At 41.0% G+C, this 19573-nt stretch overlaps 1 protein-coding gene across 2 annotated transcripts in view; it reads right to left on the bottom strand.

Annotated features, from left to right (window-relative positions):
* Positions 1-19573, bottom strand: part of ZFAND3 (zinc finger AN1-type containing 3) — a 242068-nt gene that overhangs the window by 42631 nt on the left and 179864 nt on the right. The window contains exons 5-6 of one of the 2 annotated variants that reach the window (XM_065400535.1): positions 16223-16288; positions 15565-15624 (exon numbers count right to left, since the gene is read on the bottom strand). In XM_065400535.1, the coding sequence (XP_065256607.1) occupies positions 15565-15624; positions 16223-16288 (126 nt within the window). The remainder of the gene's footprint in view (positions 1-15564; positions 15625-16222; positions 16289-19573) is intronic. The other variant, XM_065400536.1, reaches the window with a different exon arrangement.

Below are 19573 nucleotides of genomic sequence, written 5' to 3'. Positions count from 1 at the left end.
ACTTTGCAGGAGGGAATCTCTCCCTCCACACCTTATACAGTGATTGGGACGGGACGTTCTCATAGTATAAGAATGGCCATACTTGGTCAGATGAATAGTCCATATAGTCTAGTATCGGGTCTTTGACAGTGGCCAGTGCCAGATGCTTTTGACAGTTGGAAGTTTAGGAATACCTGGAGTATGGGGTTACATGCTAATAGCCATGAATGGACCTATCCACCATGAATGTATCCAATTCTTTTTTGAAGTCATTTATACTTTTGGCCTTCACAACATCCCCTGGCAATGAGTTCCACAGGTTGACTATGTGAAGAAGTACTTCCCTTTGTTTTAAACATGCTGCCTATTAATTGTATTGGGTGACCCCTGGTTCTTGTGTTATGTGAAGAGGTAAATAACACTTCCTTATTCACTTTCTCCACACTATTAATGATTTTATAGACCTCCATCATATCCCCAGTTAGTCATCTCTTTACCAAACAAACAGCCGCAGTCTTTTTAATCTCTCTTCATATGGAAGCTGTTCAAAACCCCTAATCGTTTCTGTTGCCCTTCTCTGCACCGTTTCCAATTCTAATATATCTTTTTTGAGATAGGGCAACAAGAACTACACACAGTATTCAAGATGTGGGCATACCATGGATTTACATAGTGTCATTATGATATTTACTGTCTTATTATCTATCCCTTTCCTAATGGTTCCTAACATTATTAGCTTTTTTGACTGCTGCTGCACATTGAGCAGATGTTTTCAGAGAAATATCCATGACACCAAGATCTCTTTCTTGAGTGGTAACAGCTAATTTAGACTATTTTGTATGAGGTTGGGATTATGTTTTCCAATGTAAATTACTTTGCACTTAGAAACACTGAATTTCATTTGCCATTTTGTCACCCAGTCTCCCAGTTTTGTGAGATCCGTTTGTCACTTTTCACAGTCAGCTTTGGACTTAACTATCTTGAGTAATTTTGTATCGTCTGCAAGTTTTGCCACCTCACTGTTCACCCCATTTTCCAGATCATATATGAATATGTTGAACAGCACAGGTCTCAATGAAGATCATTGGGGGACCCACTATTTACCCTTTTCCAATACGAAAACGGACCATTTATTAGATCTTTTCACCAGGTATTGATCCATGAGAGGACCTTTCCTAACTGCTTACTTTGCTTAAGAGCCTTTGGTGAGAGACCTTGTCAAAGGCTGCCTGAAAATCCAAATATACAATATCAACTGGATCACCCTTATCCACATGCTTGTTGACTCCCTCAAAGAGTTCTAGAGATTGATGAGGCATGATTTCCCTTTACAAAAGCTGTGTTGACTCAACATATTGTGTTCATCTACGTGTCTGATAATTTTGTTCTTTATAGTAGTTTCAACCGATTTGCTTGGTACTGAACTTGGACTTACTGGCCTGTAATTGCTAGGATTGCCTCTGGAGCCTTGTTTAAAAACAGCAGTTACATTAGCTACCCTCCAATCATCTGCTACAGAGCGTGATTTAAGGGTTAGGTTAATAGCACAGTTGGTAGTTCTGCAATTTCATATTTGAGTTCCTTCAGAACTCTTGGGTGAATATTATCTGGTCCTGATGACTTATTACTGTTTAATTTATCAATTTATTCCAAAATCTCCTCTACTGACCCTCAATCTGGGACATTTCCTCAGATCTGTCACCTAAAAGAATGGTTCAGGTGTAGAAATTTCCCCCACATCCTCTGCAGGGGAGACTGATGCAAAGAATTCATTTAGCTTCTTCCCAACAGCCTTGTCTTCCTTAAGTGCTTCTTAAGCACCTTGATCATCCAGTGGCCCCACTGACTGTTTGGCAAGCTTCCTGCTTCTGATGTACCCTTTTATTTTATTTTTATTTATTTTTTTGGGGGGGAGGGGGAGGCTGTCAGTTTCTGTGTCCTTAGCTAGTTGCTCTTCAAATCTCTGGGCCTGCCTTGTTATACTTTTGGACTTGACTTGCCAAAGCTTATGCTCCTTTCTATTTTCCTCACTAGGATCTGACTTCCAATTTTTCTCCAGTGTCTTTTTGCCTCTAACCTCCTCTTTTACTCTGTTTAGTCATGAAAGCATTTTTTTGTCTTCTTACTTTTTTTTTTTTAATTATGATTTGGGGTATAAATATAGTTTAAGCCTCTCTTATGATGTTTTTTAAATAGTCTCCATGCAGCTTGCAGGCATTTCACCCTTGTAACTGTTCCTTTTAATTTCCATTCAACTAGCTTCCTCATTTTTCAGTAGTTCCCCTTTTTGAAGTTAAATGCTACTGTGATGGGTTTCCTTGACACTTTCCTCCCTACAAGGATGTTAAACTTAATTACATTGTGTTTGCCATTACCAAGCAGTTCAGCTATATTCACCTCCTGAACCAGATCCTGTGCTTCACTTAAGACTAAATCAAGAATTGCCTCTTCTCAGGTGGGTTCCAGGACAAGCTACAAACAATCTAACCAAACAATTCCACTTGAAGAATTTTTTTTTACCTAAGAAACCCCACAAAAACCCCCAAATACCTATTTCAGTGACTTTAAGGACTTGTCTACACTTAAAATGCCACAGTGGCAGAGCTGCGCCACTGTAGTGCTTCAGTGTAGACACTACTTACAGCAACAGGAGGTACCTACTGTCAGCATAGGTAATGCACCTCTTTGGTGGCTAGGGTGATGGAAAAATTCAGTTGATCTAGTGCTGGTGTACACCGGGGGTCAGATCAGTATAGCTACATCTCTTAGGGGTGTGGATTTTTCACACCTCTAAGAGAGAGAAGCTATGCTGAAGTAAATTCCTAGTATAGACCAAGCCAAAGATGCATGGTTAAGCTCTCATCAGAATATAGCAAAATTGCAGCTGCATGTGTCATTTTAATTATAACTGCTTGTCAATCTGCGTTTTTATGTACTGTTTTTCAAACATACTTTTTCCTACAACCTTAAGTAAATGAGCCTTGTTAACAGCCTTTAGGTTCTTTAAGTCAGAAGAAAAGAAGGTTGTACAGCTGGCTGGGAGGAAAATGTGTAGTAGTTGGCTGCTGACTACATTAAGATACCTACAGAAAAAGACATTTTTTATACAAGTCTAAATCAATGGCATGCTAGACTATTATGACAATGAAAATAGTATATGTATACGTGAATGAAAATACAATATAAAATGCTACGCAGACATAGTTAAAATAGTATGGTATGTTTGAGAATATGTGATTATTAAATTCAAAAGTAATGCATTCATGTGCACATGGGGCAGAATTAAGGTTATGTGCATGATCTTGAATCTTTTTAACTCTAAATACTTAATTTTGAAATCTTAATATTTTTATTTTTTTAAATATATACAAACAATTTATGTATATAGGATCACTAGTTTCCATTGTGCTTTGTAGGCAAATAGGAAGATAAGGACATTACCTTTTAAGTTTAGATTGTAAGCTTCTCAAGGTAATCATAAAAGGATGACAATTTGTAGAGGAGAAATGGAAAAAAGACAAACCCAAAGGGGGGGGGGGGGGGAGTGTAAACTGCAGATTCCTTCCTTCCTTCCTCCCTCCTAACTTTCAGCAGTTTGCTTGCCCCATCCCCATCCCCTGAGTGACAAAGGAAGCATATTGTAGTAGAATGTAATTTAATTAGGTTGCTACCATCACTTTAATGAAATGAAACAGACCAATCTAACTCCACTATCCAAGATGAATGAAATGAAAGTAGTAAACAGCACAAGTGAAAAATAAACTAGATATTTAAAACTCTTGAAATATTAATCTAAGGTATGATTAGTAAAACTTTGTGGAATTTTTTTTTAAACTTCATGGTATTCCTTTAAATGTTAATAAATCTTGTCAAACTGGTTTGCTTCCTACTGTCGCTGAACAATTATGACATCTTACAGAGTGCTCCTACACTACAGTTTGTTCGGTGGTAGGAGGCATTCTCCCCCAATCCACCATGTACTTCCATTGGTGTCATGCCTGTCTTTATCTGGGACTGTTAATTTCTTACACATCCAGTTAATTCAGTTAATGCGCATGTTCAAATGTAGTCAGGAACCTGCATTACAGAGCTCCTTTGATGGATTAATAGAGGTATTTCGGTTAGGTTAAATGTGTTATAAGGCAATGGCCACCTGAATTGTTGCTAGTTGAAGAAAAGCTTGACCTTGTTTATAAGCAAGAATAGTCTGAATTACTCTGGCTCACTTCCCAAATCACCTGACAGAAAGGAGACTGCAAACCTCTAAAGCCCAAAATAGCTGCTCAGTTTATGAATGTGGAGGAAGATGGAGAGTCTTCTCAAACATTCAGTCTAGCACCAGCTGTCTATTGTCTGTTACAGGTGCGAGCAGCTGAGGTGCTTGTCTAAAAACAGCTGCCAGCTGCAAACCCATGCACCTATAGTAACAACTAGTGATTGGCAGGTACCATACTGGGTTTGTGTTGACCCTTGATCGTTCTGGGCAATTTATCCAGTGTAGAAATTCCATGGTAATCCAGGGAGGTTAAAGGAAGTTGTTACAGCTGGGAAATTGAATGCCATATGATCCTTACATTCAGCTTATCAGCAAAGCAGAGAGTGACATCTCAGCTTTTGGAAGACTAGCAGACAACTTTCTTCACAGTAAACCTGAACTATTAGCTTCCCAAAAATGTTTTATAAATGCCAATGAAAAAAATGATAAAATAACCTGGAGGTTTTGTTTTCCATTCATAAAAATTAGTACTTTCGCACTCAAAAACATTGAAACCCTTCTAAAAAGTAAAAATTCCACAACGCACTAGGTCACAAAACAGTTTATAGAAAGTTCAGCTAAAAAGAGGGGTGCTAGTGAGGTTTAAGGAATGGGAATGACCTGTGTCATGGAAAGTGTTCAAAATAGGTAGGACAGGACAAGCGTAAACAAAAGTAGAGAGGTCAGAGCAGAGACTCGAGAAAAGTGACCAAGTAAGGAGAGGGGAGGATATAAGGTCATACAAGGAGAATGATGGAGAGTTCTGAAAAGCAATTGGATACAATCACATATATATCGCGTGCATCCCATCCATCTGTAGTATTTAAAGAAAACCAATCCCTGGAAGACCTAAGTATGTTTACATATGCATATGGTTGTTAACCTTTGAGAATAGGACAAGAAGCAATGGGCTTAAACTGCAGCAAGGACAGTTTAGGTTGGACATTAGAAAAAAAACTTCCTTTCAGGATAGTTAAGCACTGGAATAAATTGCCTATGGAGGTTGTGGAATCTCCATCATTGGAAGTTTTTAAGAGCAGGTTAGACAAACACCTGCCAGGGATGGTCTAGGTCGGGGGGTGGGCAAACTACAGCCCTGCAGATCTTTTAATCCGTCCCTCAAGTTCCCACCAGGGAGTGGGGTTGGGGGCTTTCCCCGCTCTGCATGTGCCATGGCTCCCGGAAGCAGCGGCATGTCCCCCCTCCGGCTCCTATGCACAGGGGTAGCCAGGGGGCTCCGTACACTGCCCCCACTCCAGGCACCGCTCCCGCAGCTCCCATTGGCCGGGAACCACAGCCACTGGGAGCTGGCAGGGGCGGCACCAGCAGATGGGGCAGCGCACAGAGCCGCATGGCCACACCTCTGCGTAGGAGCCGGAGGGAGGACATGCCGCTGCTTCTGGGAGCTGCTTGAGGTAAGTGCCGTTCGGAGCCTCCACCCTTGACCCCCTCCTGCGCCCCAACCTCCTGCCCCAGCCCTGATCCCCCTACCACCCTCCGAACCCCTCTGCACCCTGGAAGGCCTGCTGCACCCCCAACCCCTCATTCTCAACCCCACACCAGAGCCCGCACCCCCAGCCGGAGCCCTCACCCCCTCCAGCACCCCAACCTCCAATTTCATGAGCATTCATGGCCCACCATACAATTTCCATACCCAGATGTGGCCCTTGGGCCACAAAGTTTGCCCACCCCGGTCTAGATAATACTTAGTCCTGCCTTGAGGGCAGAGGACTGGACTAGAAGACCTCTCAACATCCCTTCCAGTCAACAATTCTATATAGAAATAGGATTCAATGGTATTCAGCTTGTGTAGTACACAAATCACTGACCAACATTGTACATATAACGTGGGAATTTTGAAAAGAGTCAGCAGTGGCTTAACTGTTTCCCTTGAAGTCACTGGGAAAAATCCCACATTTACTGAAGTACTCACATGTTGTACTAACTGGAAAGAATTGGTAAGCAAGCTGTAACATTATTATTCTGCACAAGCTGAAATCACTAAAGAGCTAACATTACTAAGAGCTGAGATCACTGAGTGCTGTGTTCACTAGTGGGGGAGCCTGAAGATATATTGCTAAGCGGCTGGCAGAGCGGAGCAGTTTGTGCGACAGTTGGGGCAGCCCACGGGATGGCGAGTAGAGCGGAGCAAATCTGAGCAGTTTGCAGGACTGTTGGTGCGGCCCATGGGACAGCGAGTGGAGTGAAGCGGGGTGGAGCGAGGCAGAGCGGAGCAGTTCATGGGACGCCTGGTGGAGTGGACTGGCTGGGGGTGAAGGCTGCAGCAGAACTCCACAGAGAGGCTGGGGGGGGTGGTGAACTCTGCAGATTAACTTTTGAACTCTGGGGCTGCACTGACCAGGGACAGAGACTTTTGGGGTGTTGGACTTTTGGAACTTTGAGGTGATCTTTTGGGTTGTTGGACTTAAGACCCTGAGGGGAAAAGGATACTGCCAAACTTACTTGGGGGTGGGTCTTTTGCTCATGGTTTGTGTTAGGAATCCTGTTTGTGGTGTTTCCCCAACACAATGCCGCATTGTTTCCCTCCTTTATTAAAAGGATTTTGCTACACTCAGACTCCGTGCTTGCGAGAGGGGAAGTATTGCCTCTTAGAGGCGCCTGGTTTTGCATTGCGTTATTGAAACGGAACCCTAGATACTGAACCCGACCCTTGTTGCTGCCAACTCAGATGGGTAGAAGGGTTACATTGCTAAGCGGCTGGCAGAGTGGAGCAGTTTGTGGGATGGCGAGTGGAGCGGAACGGAGCAAAGCTGAGCAGTTTGTGGGACTGTTGGTGCGGCCCATGGGACAGCGAGTGGAGTGAAGCGGGGTGGATATAAACAGGCAACTCCTTCCTGCTTCAAAATACTGAGTTCTGTGTGTAACCCATCCATGTCCATATCAATCAGAAGGTGGACGGTATTCAAGGAGCTGATTTTTCAGACTAATAATAATCCAAACAAAGGTTCTGAGTAGATGCTACTTGTTACCGTATTGTGTGTTGCTTCCTCACCCCACCCCTACTAGAATAACAAAGGATTTCCAAGGCTAAACCACAGACGCAGCAAAGGAGGAGCTGTGAAAAGCTATCCTGATTGCTACCGAGCAAAACACTTTCTGCATTGTCTCTTCAAAATAGGGTTTATGAATATCTATAGAACAGGTGACATGTTCCTAATGATAGTAATCTTGCAATGAGAGACACTCACTCCATGAGTTGCTGTGTCATTAATGTCAAGAATAAAATGTATATACTCTTCTATTTTGATAAATATTCTACTTAACGCATTCTGAAATTAAATTGCTGATTTGTTTTCCAATTACTTTCATTTCCAATCAGCATTATCTTAAAATCACACACTCTCTGGATCACTTTGCTGTTTTGGGGCACTATCCTTAGGAAAAGAAGCAGACTTTGCGGTGGTGTGTAGATAGCTTACATTTACAGATATCTGCAGTAAAACAAAAATCAAGCGTTTTGCTGAAAAATTTATACTCCAGTTTGAAGAGAGATTTGGGAAGCATCAACACTGATTTATGATGAAGTGCCCAGTTCTGTGCTAGAAGAGAAGTAGAACAAGGAAACTGAAGTTCAGGGAATACACATACGGATCTTGTTTTGACTTGATTCACTCCTGGTTCTTTATTAAGGCTTTGGCTACACTGGCGCTGTACAGCGCTGCAACTTGCTGCGCTCAGGGGTGTGAAAAAACACCCCCCTGAGCGCAGCGAGTACAGCGCTGTAAAGCGCCAGTGTAATCAGTGTCTGCAGCGCTACACGCTCGCTTGCAGCACTGCAAGCTACTCCCCTCGGAGAGGTGGAGTACATACAGCGCTGCAAGAGCTCTCTCACAGCACTGGCGGCGCGACTACACTCGCGCTTCACAGTGCTGCCGCGGCAGCGCTGTGAAGTCCCGAGTGTAGCCAAGCCCTAAGTGTTGCAGGGTTTTAGGGCTTGTGTAGTCGCGGCAGAGCGCTGGGAGAGAGCTCTCCCAGCACTCCAAAAAAAACCACCTCCACGAGGGGCGTAGCTACCAGCGCTGGTGCACTGTCTACACTCGTGCTTTACAGCGCTGAAACTTGCTGCGTTCAGGGTGATGTTTTTTCACACTCCTGAGCGAGAAAGTTGCAGAGCTGTAAAGTGCCAGTGTAAACAAGCCCTAAATTCAGTCTTTAGTTGCTCCCTTCAGATTACATTTGATATGCTAGTTTGTGGGAGTAGGATTGGGGATAAAAGGGGAGGTTTACATTGTAGATGCTTTTTTGTGTATCTTATTAGAAAATGGGGCCATTTTTAGGTCAGAGTGTAGAGCATACAGAGAGCAGCAGAGTAAACCTTGAGAATTGTACACTTCTCCAATTTCTGTAATCAAATTACGTGAAGAGAATACCCCGCATATGAAGCATGTAGTTAGAGGGATCTCTATCATTAAGGCTCAACACAATATCTGCTACTTCCAATCCCTTCCATTCAAGGAATTAATAAACCTTGTACTTCCATTAAACAGATTTACAGAAGATTCCAAGATTATATCTGTATATTTTGAAGGGTGTCACTGAAAATTAATTCCTAAATGGAAAATAGTAAAAAGCTGTTACTTGGAGGTCTCTGCTGCTGTCTGGAATTATTAAACTTAGATTCTGAGGCTTTAACCAAGAGTCAGATAAAACCTTTGGGACACTGTCCCCATGTTAGAAGTACAGCAATTACCTTCTATGTTGTATACACTTTAAATTTAAACACAGTACTAGAAGAAGCGAGAGAGAAAAGTGTCACCTTTTCTAATGGTTCCAAGATAGTTACTTAATATTGAACTGATAAAAAAAAAAACTCTAGCACACTAAAATATCTCATTGAAAATGATAAAGAGCTATCTTTCGCTATATTTTTTTAAGCCCACTGGTAAGAGTTATTTCAGATCTGCACAGATAATCAAGCTGCTATTAACTGCAGCACTCTGTGGTGAAATCAACTCAGCCCCTTCAGGCCGACAGTAGCAAAGTCCCTGACGGATTTTTTCAATCGGATATTGGCTGTGTTCACGTTAACGACTCAAGGATTCTTTGCTACATTCTTTATTTTGCCCTGCTACGGCAGCCAAGACAAATTAGCCCAATCTGAAGTAAAAGCAAGCCCTCAGCTACCCCTATCTTGTACTAATATATACTTTTAATAAGTTTTGGGAAAGGGGTCTAGGTGGGAAATGCATGACATGTAACTCTAATTCCCCTGTCCCTTGAATAAATGGAGATGTGGTTTATTTAAAATTCTGAGCTGTAGTTCTGCTATTTGGGAATAGCTTTCTGAAAGTCTGTGGGTGGATACTGGTAATGAAACAGAGAATTCAGAACTGTGGGGAGCATAAGGCCAAATAAGCTTTTATACCAGTATATATGTGTATTCTTTAAAAATAATTACACAGCTGTAGTGGAAGGCTAGTTAACTGAACCCACGGAGGCACTGACTGTTCAGACAATTAATCTCAATATGAAATCCCCCATGGCAAAGTGCTGTAAGTTTAAATTCTCCGATTTTAACCATAACATTTAAGTTTATTGGGTAGTGTCCACTCCTCTTTCTCAATGGATCTGAGGAATGATTTTTTTAATCACAATATAGTTTCATACAAAGATGATGTCGTAGTATCTGGATCATAAGTGAAAAATTTGATAGTCTCAAAATCTTACAAACTTCATTCAACTGCCTTGGATAGGACCCCGTCACATGGATTGAAGAAGGCCTAAAGGACCATAAAAAGCGCAATGTAGAGTTAAGGCAAGATGTTTAGTGAGGTGCCGTATGCGTTAGTCTTACCTTTAATAAATGATCTAGAAGGGGAAAAAACAGCAACATGTCTCAATCACTGAACAATCCTTTTCTCTGGCCTTGACAAAAGCAATGTTGCCCGGCTCACGTCCATTTAGATTGCTGCTGCAAAGGCCATTCTCCTAGTCCAGCGATACTCAGACTCAGTGGTTCAGGAGTCAAATTAGCAATCAACATTATCCAAAAGAGCCACAGTAGAGTGAATTCATTGTTTCATTTACTATAATACTGTATATTCATATTTAAACAGTATAATAGGAAATATTTAGTTTCTATATATAATTCTCACAGCAGAATGACTGAAAGTATTATTATTTTATCAACTACAACTGCTTAATAACATAGTAAAAGCATCCTGACTGGTTAATAACTTAGATTAAATCACACTGTTTAACATCATATGCTGCAGTGAGCTCCAGAAGACACATTGAAGAGCCACTTGCAGCTCACGACCCTCAGTCTGAGTATCAGTGTCCTAGCCTAGCGCGTTGACCATGTCACCCCTCTCTTTGCATCCCTCCACCAGATCCCTCGTCTCCATGTCATCAAACATAAGCTGCTTGTCTTCACTCTCAAGGCCCCTCATGGCCTATCTCCCTACTTCTCTCTCAATCAGTGTCAAAATGTCGACTCACACCTCCAGTCGACTCCCAGCCTCCATCACCACTTGTTAAATTTTCAAACAAGCATCTTCATGCTTTCTCCCATTATGCCCCTCACACTTATGAGGTGCTCCCCACAAACAGCCACAAAGCCACCTCATTATCATCAATCAAATCTCTCATCGCAACTCCTCTTTGCCATAATGCTTACAAAAAACTTGACAATGGTTAGGCTTCTGGTGTGCTGAGACCACTGCCTAGCATGCGGATCAATTTCTCTCTCTCTAGCATCCTTAATGGGTAGCTCTGACGGCTTGTTTTTCATAGCCCAGGAATAAACAGTGTGAGCGATTAGTACCTGAAGTATCAGGCTGCTGGCAACCATCTTTTTAGGATCCTCTAGTGGTCTGAAGGCCAATTTCAACGGCATTATATTTCCTCTGTGGCTTTTCTGAAGAGATCACCAGGCATAAAGATCTATGAGATTTCAATGGAGGTGAATGATCGAAGATCAGAAAAAAGGCTTTTTTTTCTGGATATTGTTAAGTATCAGGTGTTTACATGCTCTTTAAAAGCTTCCCAGTAAAAGCCACAGTTTTGTTTTCATAACTCAGGGCTTGTCTACACGAACACTTAGTTTGCAGTGAGCTGGGGTGTAAATGTACCCCTCAGTAGCCTGCCATTCACTAAAAGTTCCCTAGTGCATTTTGATCTTTCCCACTTTGAAATGGGAGTAGATCAAAGAGCACCAGGGAACTTTTAGCGTGTGGCAACAGTTACCACATGGCTACTTAGCACATGGCAGGCATGTGAGGGGCAGATTTACACCCCAGCTTACCATGAACTAAATGTTTGTGTACACAAGCTCTCACACAATGGCAGCTGCTGTTTGCACATTAGCACCATTGTTGGGAATCATTTTCCCTACTAGTACAATATAGGTTAAGATACAACTCATCTCTTTGGGACTTCAACTACATTGGTTAGGTATCAGGTCCAGACAGTGCATCATTTAGTCTAGAAGAGGATTCAGATGAAATGGTCAGCCACAAAATGTAGGTAGCAGTTCTGAAATCAGTTTATTTGTAGGTCAAAATTAAGCAAGAATATGCTTCTAGTGATGCTGAAACGACATCCTAAAATTGCAGCAATAGGCCCTTAAAACTGTTTACATGCCTATTACAGTACTTACAATTAGGATGTTAATCTACAATAATCATAAAAGGGTTTTCAAAATGCTCTTAGATACCAGCTTCCGAAACTAATTCAAAAGTATATGTGCAGCAATCATCAGACCACCTTCTGGCAGGAGAGGAAACTGATCTGTCTATTCAGATAGATATGGGAGTATGGAACAGATAATACCACTCATCTCAGAAATAGGCAGCAAGATGAGGCAGTAAAAACCCATCAAGATACATCATTCGATCATGGTACAGTGTCATCTTCCAGCCTCTATTAGCCCTCACTGCCTCAGTGCAAGTCCCAGACACTTTATCCTGTTTATAATTGCTGATGAGCAGTAATAAGGCCTCCATGCCTCAGCTCCCGTCCGTTCCACTTCAGCGCCCACCTATTAGGTAATAACTTTTATTTACAGCCTTGCTTGATGCGCTGTTCTATTAGTACAGCCGAGAACTGAGCAGGGTAAAAAAGTGTCTCTAATGGGCACTATAATTGCCGGGGCTGGGAGATTTATAATGCAGCTCTGGGGCTGTTCTAGCATCCTATTCCTTCTGGTGAGAAGGCTCTAGGAAGGTTGGATTGCTAACACAGTGCCCTCCAACAGTCAAACAGTAAAGAGCACCTTAAAGAGCAACTCAAAAGATCAATTGGAACAACAAAAACCTCTCAAAGTTGTTTTTATAATAAAAAAATCCGTCACTAACCTTTTTTATATTGTTAGCTCTTTACCACTGCAGAGCAATAGAATATCTAATTAATGGTAGACCAGAGCTTTTTGTCCTTACTAGACACATAAGGGATGATAAAAAGTGATCATAAAAAGGAAGTTTCAGCCACAGCCAAAGCCAAGGAGACATTCATTTGACTGGCACCTCCATACTGTCTGTGCTAGCAGCTCCCAACAGGTTGTCATCTCAGGCAACATGGGCTCAATCCTGCAAGGGGCTGAGCACTTTGGCACTGATCTAGCAAAACACTTAAGCACATGCCTAAATTTAAAGATCAGTGCTAGAGTGCTCAGCACCTCGTAGGATTGAGCCCCAAACAAGGCGAAGCATACAGCACGCTCCTAAAACTGAAACTCTGGACCATAAAAGTACCACCTGACATACAAAATAAAGTTCTGATATGTTAGCACCAAGACAAAATTACAAGTGACGTGCACATGAAAATCCTTGGTTTCCATGAACCTCTCATGAGAAGTGGAGTAAGGCACTTACAGACCCATCAGCTTTATGGATAAACTCTGCGGATCGATTGTATTGTTATTGCAACAGATCTGTTTCTAGCGCACTCTCTTTTTCAAGCACAATTAAGAATTAGCAGAGTGCACTCAAGGAGTTCCACTGACCTTTCCAGAAAATCTCTAAATTGTCTGAAAATGCTTTAAAATCCAGCTGTTATGATTTACATATTCAGTCTTCTTAGAGTCATATAGCAGAAGAGTAATAAAATCCTTTTATGCTATTTAATACTGTACTTTCATGACACAGGCACGAGTATAAATGGGGTAAGGACGCCAACCTGAGTTGAAAAAGCTTTACTGCAATAATGTCAGCCATTAATCCGGACATGAATTCTAACCAATAAAAGACAAATTAAGATGCATAAAAAACCATTCAGCAGGCCAGAGCCCAACATCTTTTCTACACCATTCTCACACATCTGGCTCTTCAAAACCTTTAAGACCTCACCCCAGCTAGTCATTCTTAGACATCTCATTCTTTTCTATCATAATCCTTGTCCTTTGGACACACTTTAGAATATAAATACTTTTACAACCAGACCATCAATTCTGGCAAAGGGAGAAAAAACACTATTTGGTGTCATAATGTGAGTTTGTCAGAGGGCTGCTCCAGAATCCAAGCTGACAAGTGCACAAGGTAAAAACTTTTCTTTTTAAAAACACTTTTTCCTTGTCTTGACAGATTTATTGTTTTGATCTTTCTTCAATGGTTACACTAAATGCTAATAAAATGTGAAAGGTTTATGTCTTCCTTAATATTCTCCTGATGGGAGCTAGCATATTACATAAGTAGGTCAAATTTCTAATTTTCTGTCTCAAATACTGATACTGCAGACCTAAGGGAAAAACTACACCTGGGGGGGTGGGGGGAGAGACACAGCTGAACTCACACCAAAACATTCTTCTTAAAGCTCAGACCTGAGGAAATGCAGGGTTCTTACAAAAGGAAGTATTTATGGCAAGTGTAGTATGTACAGTTTTATCCACTGAACTAACCAACTTCCTAGGAATGAACACACAAGTTGAAATGTGGCTACAGTTAACTGGAGTATAATGTGAAACATTCACCTATAGTAGCCTTATCAGCCCACCTCTCAATCCCAGCTCAGTTTAAGACTTTATATACATATAGTAAACCCCATGGAACTCACACTACTACTAAATATTTATATTTAACTGGATTCCCAAACACTGCCCCAGAAAACATATCCATTTTTTCTTCAAGCACCACTGATAAAATTTGCTTGAAATGTAAGTTTTGAAAAAAGTAATTTTAACAAAACTTAGAATTTTTTTTTGTAATTATTACAAGTTGTGCTTTAAAAAAAAATCAAAAAAATAAAAATAAAAATCAACATTTCCTGTATTACTTGCACCCAAAGAGAATTGCTTGCAGGCCAGACCTTCCCACATTGTGCAAGAACTTGAAACTGGAATTGACTAGCTTATTGCCATTGTCAAACCTAGGAGAAATGCTAAAAGTAAGTAAAGCATAAATAGTGACAAAAATGTGAAATTAAAAATACTGGTATTTTTGTGGGTAATTATGATTTTTTATTCTTTAGAAAGTAACCTTTTAACTCCTGGCTAACGGGCTCAGTAGAGTGAAAGACTACAACTAAATCACACAGACCCTGACCAGCGGCGGGGGTCCTTGCTATGAGGAGCGGCGGCAGCGCTCCTCATAGCATTTGGCGGCGGGGGTCCTTCCGCTCCGTGTCACCCGGAGGGAGTGAAGGACCCGCTGCCGAAGTGCCCCGAAGACGCGGAGTGGAAGGACCCCTGCCGCCAAATTGCCGCCGAGGACGGCAAAATGCCGCCCCCCCCCAAATCCTGCCGCCCTAGGCAACCGCCTAGGATCGCCTAGCGGAAGTGCCGGCCCTGCTGACCAGTGAACGGAAAGCAACTTCAAAAATAGGCTTGGGAAAAATAAGGAAACTACAAACAATGCAAAACAAATTTGCTTTACTCAATTGGCTGTTATACTAAAGGAGAGACTGGTAACCCAAACAGCAAGTTCTCTTTGCGTTTTTGTTGATAGCTTCTAAAAGAACATTGCATATGACAAATATACCAGAATAAAGGGACCAAAAATCTCTCTAGATTACTAGCACAGACTGGGAATAAGAAAGCTACTGGGGAAAAACATCTTAATGTTTAATGGGACATTTTTCAACATGTCTAATAGTTCCATCTGCCTTAATCTAATCTAAGGAGATATTGCTTCTCCCATATGGCATGGCAAATTGTAATCTTACTTGCCATTATGCTAATTATGATCACATTTTTAACATTCACATAGTGCTTTTCCACTATCATTTTCAAGACCATCTATCCAGAAAGTTATTTAACTACCCTTCAATCTAAATTTTAGTTAAATATTACAGCAGCTATTATATGAAGGAAAACATATGCAGTTGAGCTTAGTTTGTGTAGCGATAGAGGGAAAGGGATACAGAGGCAAACTTACTTTCTTGTTTAGAAGCATCCTCACATCTAAATGGGACAGAAACATCTTGATCTTTTATGACTGAAAGAGGGGGACGAGGTAAGAAAAAAAGGCAACAGTAGAAGTATCCCGTATTACCTAGTGACAAACTGAGAAATGTTTCCTGCAAGAGTCACTGCAGAAGAAGAAGAATGCCCTAATCCCTGACAAAGAGGGAGTCCTTAACCATGCTCAGGAATAGCCCCCATTCAACCATCAGTACACTGCAATACTGGTGCTTACTCCTAAATATAGAGACAACGGCATGCAAGGGTTTGCAACAACTGATCTAAATCAGGTTTACCCCAGTCTCAATTGATGCAAACATCAGTTCCTCCTTGCATGTACTGTGAGGTCAATCGGGAAGAGTGCAACCAACTCTGCTCTGTTCTTTTAAAGTGGGACTGTCATAGGCCCCATCTAAATTCAATTAAAGCAACAGGATTACTTTTGTATTTTTCTATGGTTATGTCATGTTAATTGCAAAGTTGTAAAGGTAGCTTCCTCCCATTTTTCATGATTTAGCTGTTACTGTCAACTGCAGGTCACCAAGGTTTATTTTCCACTGCAATTCTCCTGGTATACTGTTATAATTGTATAACTACCTATTATACAAAGCCTAGTAGAAAGCAAAACTTACCAGAGTCACAGGATCTTTTGGTTGGTGTAGTTAACGAGACATGAGGTGTACCTGTGCATGGCCCACCTGGAAAAGGAGAATAAAAAGTCAGTCCCAAAACACATTAATACTCAGCATCTGCCATCTTCTTACAGATAAACCAAATCAGAGTTATGTCTAGGGATGTACAGGTACTGAAACATGCACATGTCCTGGGAGCTTATGGGTGTTGAGAGTCCGATATTCATTCAGCTCTTTGTCCTCCACCCCTTCCTTCCCATTAATATCCGAATATGACTTACAATTAAATATTGGGATGACACTTTTATATATGCTGTAAACATTTTGTTAGAAATATCTTTAGAGAAATACACTGGCAAAGGTGATTCTACATTCCAACAGAGCTGGGATCTCAATGGTTAATCCACAAAAAGACCCTGGGATGAAATCCTGGCTCCCCTGAAGTCAGTCAATGGGAAGTTTGCATTATGTTTCTATAGTGATTTACATCCCACAGGGCTTTACAAACAGGTTATGTAAATCGATGAAATGTCATAGACTTTAATGAGTTGAACCTACTTTCACCAGACCTAGATTTTGTCCCATTTCTAAAAATCACTTCTCCCACCATGGGAACGTACTTTTCTTTGGGTGGTATGCAATACTATTGAACAGCACACAACAAAACTACACAATAGTTTAGGATGGGAAGAGAGAACAGCATATCCAACTGAAACTGCTGGAAGAAGTTATACAGACACAATGTTGACCAAAATGGAAGAAGTGTCATGGGATCATCAATCACCACAAGTGGTCAAAGCTTTGGTTTTACGTATAATCTCAACACAAGCATATACTACATTACCTTTGTGGACAAATTTTATTTTCAGGTTCTGGACTCTTGCCCACTCATCTGGTATTTGTTTGGTGGTAAATTGCTTTTAGGCTTCCTACCATATTTCAACACGCATCATCATGGAAGAGCTCTCCAGAGATCTTGTTAAACTAACAACCCAATTCAGTATATTCACTGTATTGCAGTAAAGCACAAATAAAACCATATAGCTGAGTCAAGACAAATTGACAGAAAGTGTAACTGACAGTAATAATACATTGTAGCTTGGATAATTGGATGATATTACACACCTAGAACCTGAAACTAAGTCTGGTCTAGTAGACTTTGGCGACGAAAATACCAACAATTCAGTTTAAAGCAAGGGGTTAGTATAAGCCTGTCCCCAAGTATTGGGATGTGCTGCTAACTGAGCTTATGTCTATGCTGCCAGGCAGTTTGGACTACGGAGTATGAACTGCCATGCACATCAAAGTCCTGCACTATAACGCGCCTGTGTGTGGACATGAAGTAAAAGGTTTAGTTCACATTTAATGTAGCCATCTTCAAACAGCACTACATTAATGCAAACTGAGGCCTGGTCTACACAGGGCGGGGGGGGAGGGAGGGGGAAATCGATCTAAGTTACACAACTTCAGCTACGGGAATAACGTAGCTGAAGTCGACGTACTTAGACCTACTCACCGCAGTGTCTTCACTGCAGCGAGTCGACTGCTGCCGCTCCCCCGTCTACTGTGCCTGTGCCTCTCGCGGCGGCGGAGTACAGGAGTTGATGGGAGAGTGCTCGGGGGTCTATTTATCGCATCTAGTCTAGACATGATAAATCAACCCCCGCTGGATCGATCGCTGCCTGCCAATCCGGCGGGTAGTGTAGACATACCCTAAGAACCCTTTTGTTCACATCTGGAGCATCCACATGGGAGTTATAGTGCAACATTTTGGTGTGCACTGCTATTCACATCCCTGTAGTCCAAACTGCTGGGCAGAGTACAGAAGCCCTCAGTTGTTACCAGTCATCCAATATTTACGTGTCCTGAAATCAGCACTGTTGCTATAACAAATTGTAGTCTTCCCTTTTCAAACCATTTCAAATCTGGACTGGTAAAAGTAACCTACAATAGAAACAAACTGTACCTTTTTGCTTCTTTATGTTTTATAAAAAGGCAGCCTGAATTTTTCTCATGTTATAATTTTACTTGTTTTTACTACAGAAATATCAGATCTTGCTTGCCAACTCTGTTTATATTGCAAAAACTCATGGGATTATAACTTTACAAAAGGTGACAAACATGGCCAATTGAGAGGGGAAGGCATTTTTAATTAGACCACCTACAACTCTGCTTGTTGTGTTTGAACATCTGTTTAACTCAAGCTTCTGAAAAAACACTTGGGATCAAAGCTCTCAAAAGATTTTAAGGTTTCAGAACCCAGCCTTTCAAATGAGGGAAGAAGCAGTTCTCACTTGAGTTCCCTGGCCCTTCAAGGAGTCCTCAAGCCAACGTGTGGAAAACTAGTTCAACAGCACAATTTTTATTCCCCCTTAGCAGGTCACCTTTAAAGTGATTTCAAGGTAAATCAAAATGTAAATCTAACAAGACACTGTCAAGTTGAAATCATTTAAGAATTCAGCTTCTTTACTTGTGTTAGACTTTGTTAGAATATTAAAAATGAAAATGTTAGAGGTCAGAGTAATTTACACTATTAATGCTATTGTCCAAGATGCAAAAAAATGCACTAGTGTTTTGGAAAAGGGGATGAAAGGATCCCCAGACAGACTTGACAACCATTTGAAGAGCCTTTTACAAGCTGACTGGAGCACTAGTACTAAGTTCAACATTTTGGATATTTATATTGTAAAGGAATTTTTAGAACGAATACCAAAAAATCTTGCTATTGGAAATATACAAAAACTTCAATTTTAGGTCTATTTGACTGGTCACTGATCATTTTAAAGAGCAGGTGCACATCCATTGTTTACATGTCAACAACATGCAACAGTGTGCAGTTCTACTGAAGTAATTCCATACACGTGTGCTTTGGTCTCAAGTGAAATACCTTTTTCATTAAAAAATGTCATTTAGTTACATTGTTTCAATTTTCATAGAAAGAAAATTGATTTTCTACCGTGATGGAGCCTATGAGATCAACCCAGATTATTGTACAGTAAAATATTTACACCAGGTGGGGCTTTCAGAACCCAGGCAAATCTAGGATTTTTTACTTGCCATTTTTAAAGCAGAATAAATTGCAACTGTTTCTCATTCTTTTGCATTTCCAGGAGTGCAATAGGAGTTTGTTTATTGCCTCATTAGATATTATGTTCAGATGGGTCTGATTTTTTGTATTGCACAGTAGTAGGGCTTCAACAACTAATAACTTGGGATTTGCATGCAAATACACCAGAGTGCCTCATAACCGATGAAGTTTGCATGCCCTTTGCAGCACTTTCTTCTACAGCTGTTTTTTGTTCCACCATTAAAACTAGACATGCATAATTGTGTACGGTGGGCTTGAATCTG

The sequence above is a fragment of the Emys orbicularis genome, chromosome 3, assembly GCF_028017835.1.
Source record: "Emys orbicularis isolate rEmyOrb1 chromosome 3, rEmyOrb1.hap1, whole genome shotgun sequence".
NCBI classification, from domain to species: domain Eukaryota; kingdom Metazoa; phylum Chordata; order Testudines; family Emydidae; genus Emys; species Emys orbicularis.
This window is presented reverse-complemented; position numbering and strand designations above follow the sequence as displayed.